Source organism: Antedon mediterranea, chromosome 2 (assembly GCF_964355755.1).
Source record: "Antedon mediterranea chromosome 2, ecAntMedi1.1, whole genome shotgun sequence".
In the NCBI taxonomy this organism is placed as follows: domain Eukaryota; kingdom Metazoa; phylum Echinodermata; class Crinoidea; order Comatulida; family Antedonidae; genus Antedon; species Antedon mediterranea.
Window position 1 is genome coordinate 1,828,995 of NC_092671.1, and position 5,555 is coordinate 1,834,549.

At 33.7% G+C, this 5,555-nt stretch overlaps 1 protein-coding gene across 1 annotated transcript; it reads right to left on the minus strand.

Annotated features, from left to right (window-relative positions):
* Window positions 1–1,470: 1,470 nt before the first annotated feature.
* LOC140041183 (uncharacterized) lies at window positions 1,471–3,353 on the minus strand. Its single transcript, XM_072087606.1, has 3 exons — window positions 3,172–3,353; window positions 1,963–1,993; window positions 1,471–1,807 (listed from the first exon to the last, which is right to left on the minus strand). Exons 1-3 carry the CDS (start codon window positions 3,351–3,353, stop codon window positions 1,589–1,591), a joined length of 432 nt encoding a protein of 143 aa, XP_071943707.1. The 3' UTR covers window positions 1,471–1,588.
* Between the last annotated feature and the right edge of the window lie 2,202 nt (window positions 3,354–5,555).

A 5,555-nucleotide genomic window follows, 5' to 3' on the forward strand; every position in this document is an offset into this window, starting at 1 on the left:
ATTTCCACCAACTTGTTCCATTCCTGTGTCAGCATTGTAATTGTGTTACTTTGTTCACCGCATTTACATACATTATCACAATTGCACTGTGAAGAATCAACATAGTCTTTAAACTTCCCTAACATCTCTTTACTATTTCTAATATCAGGTAAGTGTTTGACTTGAAATTCCTGGAGCTTTTCAGGATCAGGTGAAAGTTGCCTTCTGAGTGGCACAGATTGAGGAAATCTTTCCATCAGATACTCTGCTACAGCTTTGTTTGCAAGAATCATGAATTCTTCAATCAATGAATGTGCAAGAGGATAAGATACCTCTTCTTCATTTTCATCCTCTCTTTTTATTTTTTTTTTGGTTATCCTTAGTTGCGGATAACCCTTGTGATTGTAAATATCTTTTTTTTCATCTTCTTCTTTGTTATTAGTTATCCGCTTAGTACATACGTACAATAGTTTCTCTTTCATTTTGGACTCAATCGACTCTTTGGATAGGAAGGCTGCTCACAAACTACTGTGTGTGCGATAGGCAGCACAACGAAGCCAAGACTAGCTGCGATTGACGAATTTTGTTGCTCTATTTCAGAGATCATGCAGGTTATTGGATCCCCCGATATAGAGAAAATTGAACGAAAACATTATGAAAGGGGTTTTGCTTTTTCAGTTCATAATTATAAGCGGTCGCACCCCTACCCCAACCCAAAAAAGGACAATTTCTGGTAACTTAACAGGGCCTTTTATTCGGGTAACTATGGTAAGTTACTTCTAGCATTCTTAACTGTTGAATTAACACCCGCTTTGAATAAAAGCCTCCCTCAAATAAACGTCACCATTCCCTCCAATAAAACATCATCTGGAATAAACGCTCCGCCACATGCATTTACAAAATAATTGTATCACAACACATTTCATTAACTACCATAATCTACAATTTACCAAGCATTTTGACATAATTTTTTGATATTAATTGTGCTGTATTTTTTTACATCTAGGTGGTATTTATTTGATTATACATGTTACCATATTATACCCCCAAAAAAGATGCCTCCCCTCCCCCTAAAAACTCTTTTGAACAATGAATGCCAGGGGCGTTTAATCGGATACACATGGCAAGTTACTTCTAGCATTCTGAAAAGAACTGTTGAGTTTGACGTTTATATCAAAATGTTCTCGTGGACAGCAATAACTAGTACTTGAAATTGAAACAATTTAAAGTATCAGTTATTGCATAACATTACTGTCTAAGGATAATGATTGAAAATGCTCATCTGGTTTGTAGGTATAAGTATATTGAAATTATTCTTTTTTCCAAACCAATAATTAGTAAAAACTAACCTTGACAGTTTCGCTGTCCTGATCGGACAGCTTCTTCAGAAATAATGACGATCTATCATCAAACAGACTGACCTCTAGAGGGCCTATTCTGTTTAATGTTTAATTCCTCTTGAAATAATTTCTACTGATTTTCCTCTGCCACTAATATTTGAAAATATTAGTGGCTAACTAAAAGTTTTTCAAAAGTTGTCCACTATCATGGATTTCACGTAAATTTATCAGCGCATATTTATGACAATGACAGATAAGTGGAAGACTATTCATCCTTCTGTCTTGTCGGTTACTAGTCCTAAACCAAGCTGACGGAAGTAGTCAACAACCTGTTGTAGTTTATCAGTAAATTCAAATGCATCATCAGACTTCAGATTGCCTTTATGTTTGGTAAGATGCTCTAAAATCTTAACAGGATTTGTACTTTGGTCAGGAGGTTGATCCTCATCAAGCTTTCTTTTTCTTGACGATTGTGATTCATGAACAGCCTTTTTTGAAGGAGAAGGAGAAATAGAGTTAAGCTTAGAAACCATGCCTGTATACACAGGGTGGGTTCTTGAGTAAGGTGTGTAAGAGAGATTGCATGTTTTCTTCCACTTTTTTCTATTCACTTTTATATATATTATAATTTTATTTTACTCACCTCTTTGGTATTTTCTGGTACATTTTGGATTCTAAGAATATAAAAAAAAATCATTATTATTTCTATGATACTGTAAAGCACTGGTACTGAAGCAACCAGCATTACCAAGCATAACTTCACTGGAATATCACACTGTACACCAGAACTTTAACAAGTTAAAAGGCATATTGTTATTTGATTACCATGTAACAAGGATAGATATAATTTTCACATAGGTATAGGTTTAAAATGGAGGTATTTTAACCAAAGTGATAAATTCAGGTCGATACCCTCCTGTGATACATTTTTTTTCTTTCACATTAAAAGATCTATTAATGCATTGACCAAAAAAAGAATATTTCAGAATTTCACATTTAACACATGTCTAGAATTGTCACTCTTACTCAATAAAAGATTTATAATATGAATATGTTTCTTATTGTGGAGAAATGAGTGGAATGTGTGTATTGATCCTCGAATACTCTATTTTTGAGCTGCTACAACTTTTTAATGTAGCAATTACAAGTGTTTTTACATCCGTATATAATACTGAAATTTGTATTGACTGAAAAGCCCTGAATAAATATTTTTTTCATATTTATAGACCCCAGATATTGAAATATAAATTATGAACAATTAGTTTTGTTCATTATAATTTTCTTACAGTTTACAAGTTAAGCAATGTTGGGCCCAGTTGCATTCTGTATGGGAGATAGCGGTGGGTGCTGTATATACCAGAGAGTGATGGTGTGCTGATAATATCGGACTATCAGGTAATAGGCATGGGTTCGAGTCTATCTGTACCATACTGATTGCATTCTTAGGCAAGATGCTTTACTGTCATTGCCTCGTCCTTCGGATAAGATAAACCGTTAGACCCCTGTACATATAGTGCACGTTAAAGAGTAGAGGATCGTCTCCCTGTGTGCTGATCTGGTAGGCGCTGCACTGCTGGCTTCCGTGGGGGAGGGCCTAACCTGAATTTCCTTAGTATCCATTTAAGCTTAAGAATATGTACATTTAACATTTTTTTTTTACACTTTGCAGGTAATTTAAATCGCAAATCATCACAAGCCTTCTAAATAAAAAAAAATTGTTGTAATGTTACACTGGATAATAATATGTTGCCCTTTATTTCCACTATTAAAATAATTCCATGTTATTGATGGTGTGCCAAAACATAGTGGGTGCCATCTAGTGTACAACTAGGCCTAATTAAAATAAACTCACTCAAGCTGGTCCAACCGCTCAGAAATGCTCCACAGACGATCGCTTCGAGCAGCTGGCATTTTATGTCGCCTTAATGACAGACTAATTGGTATTGCAACTTCTGTTGGGCTCTTTGAAACATCTGTATCCTTTTGTGTGATGGAAGGTATGACATAAGTGTGTCCTGAAATGTGAAATGTCATTATATTAATATAACATTGAGAAGCAATACTGAATCAATTTGGGGTCGGTGCAGGTGTAAAAATGGACTGAAGTCAGAAACTAAATTTGTTATTTTTTGACCATTGAGTTGGACTAAAAGTTAAATGACAATCAATTTCTTACCTTTCCCATTTAGCTTATCAAGAGCATCTATGTATATTTGTTGATCAAACTCTGTCTCCCAAGTTTCTTGAAACTCCTGCCGATGTTCGTCTGTAAAAAGTATTCCTGCTATATCTTTGAGAAGTTGCCCACTTTGATGCAGTTTAAAGAGATTTGTAAGGCCATTGGGATCAACAAACGTTACATGAAATACTATGGATCCATGTGTGATTTCATCAAATTGACATTTACGGAATGTAAGGTAACCTATCAAATTATTCTCTTTGTCATAACATACTGCTCTAATCTCTCCATCCGTAAACTGTCTTTTTGGAGATGGTAGATCTTCAGAATCTTCAGGTTTGCGTTTTTTTACAGAAAAGGTTACTTGAGCACCTTTAGTAAAAACATATACATTTTCATTAAAACAAGTTAAATAAGCCTAATGTGTAATGTGATTTTATGAAAGCATCTAAAATGACTCATTGAAACAATCAGTGTGCGATGCATATTCAGTTACTAAAATATTGTACATTTAATTATATTAAATTTACAGGAGTAGTAAACAGTAAAAACAAAATACATACAATTGCCAAGTAGATGATTCTTTGCTGTTTGGTTAAGACATTTTGCAAACCTCATTATTTTGTTTGGTTCATCTTCAAGAAGTTTTTCTTTTTCCAGTTGAAATACCAAATCCCAAGTATTTTGGAAATCACCGGACAATCCGTAGTGATCAATAATTCGACATAGCTCTTTTTTTTCGACTTCTAGTAATGCCTTAAAGAGACTCCTACGATATTTTGACAGCCTTTTGTGTGCCGAATTTTGATTATCTATAATAGCTCTGTCTAAAATATATTTAGTTACAAGGTCCTTTGCTTTTATCAACTCTGAAATGTCTGCTATTTCCCATAAAAGATGAACATCATAATGTAGTATACAACCACGTTCCTCTAGTGAATTTAATAACTGATTTCCTGTAGTGGCGCTGAGGTAACTCAAAGGCAGATAATCAAATACACAGAACCTTAACCATTTGCATTTGTGAAATTCATATAGTTTACTGAATTCCGTTTTCAAGTCCTTAAACTTCTCATCAGCATCATCGTTAATTGCCATTTCACCAAATGTTTCTGTCTGCAAAAGAATTGTTGAAAATGTTTATGTGCAAATATGATAATATAAAAGAAACTTTAAAAAGGCAACCATTCAATATATTAAAACTTTAAAAATTGAAATATTGATAATTAAGTCCTTGTATGTCAATTTTCATAAATACTCACTTGTTAAGGACAAGCAGGGGCACTCATTAATATCAGTATAATTCCTGCATTAATTGTGTCGGAATGCTTTGATAGACTTACATATTGTGGATAATATATGTAATATGTAGATAGGCAGCGGTGATGGTGGATCAACAGTAGGAGCTATTAAATGTTCACCTACATTATTTTTATTGTTTTGTCCTTCACATTGCCCTACCTTAACATTTCCCAGGTTTACAAAGTATTATCCATGGAGAAAAGAATTTACTGCATAATACATTATCAAGGTTTTTTTTTTAATGGGCTAAAACTGAGCCAAACCTTGTTACTGATAGCCAGGCAAAGAGAATTACACCACCAAGGTATGATGGGAAATTATGCTATAGTGCGTGAGAACAAAGGTGTAGGCTATTGTATTGTGTTATGTGAATGAAAGGAAAAAGATGCTTAATATTTCAGGTAGAGGGCGCATCCACCGGAAGTCTACTTGGTGATTGACAGGATTTTTATTTTGTCAGTGGCACACATAATCTTCTTTAGTGGTGCAACAAAAAAAAACAAAAAAAACAATGAGGTAAAAAAGAAAAGCAAATCATTTACATACACTAATTACAAAAAAAAGAAATAACAATATATCCAATATATAGATTAATAAAATAAAGAAATCATGGAGGTAATTTTGTACAAAAATGTAATTAAAATTCAGTTTAGTGCATTACTGGAGCATGTGCAGTTTACAATTCAGTTCAAATGGTAATATAATCTAAAGTGCTAGCAGGTGTATAGTATTGTGAACATTAATGCATACATTAT

Excerpts from the sequence above, each read along its gene's own strand:
- LOC140041183 (XM_072087606.1), bottom strand. The coding sequence starts at position 3,353 with ATGACATTTCACATTTCAGGACACACTTATGTCATACCTTCCATCACA. Across the intron at positions 1,994-3,171 it reads GAGCGGTTGGACCAGCTTGA|AATCCAAAATGTACCAGAAA; the intron begins GTGAGTTTATTT and ends TTATATTCTTAG. Across the intron at positions 1,808-1,962 it reads TACCAGAAAATACCAAAGAG|GCTGTTCATGAATCACAATC; the intron begins GTGAGTAAAATA and ends CCTTCAAAAAAG.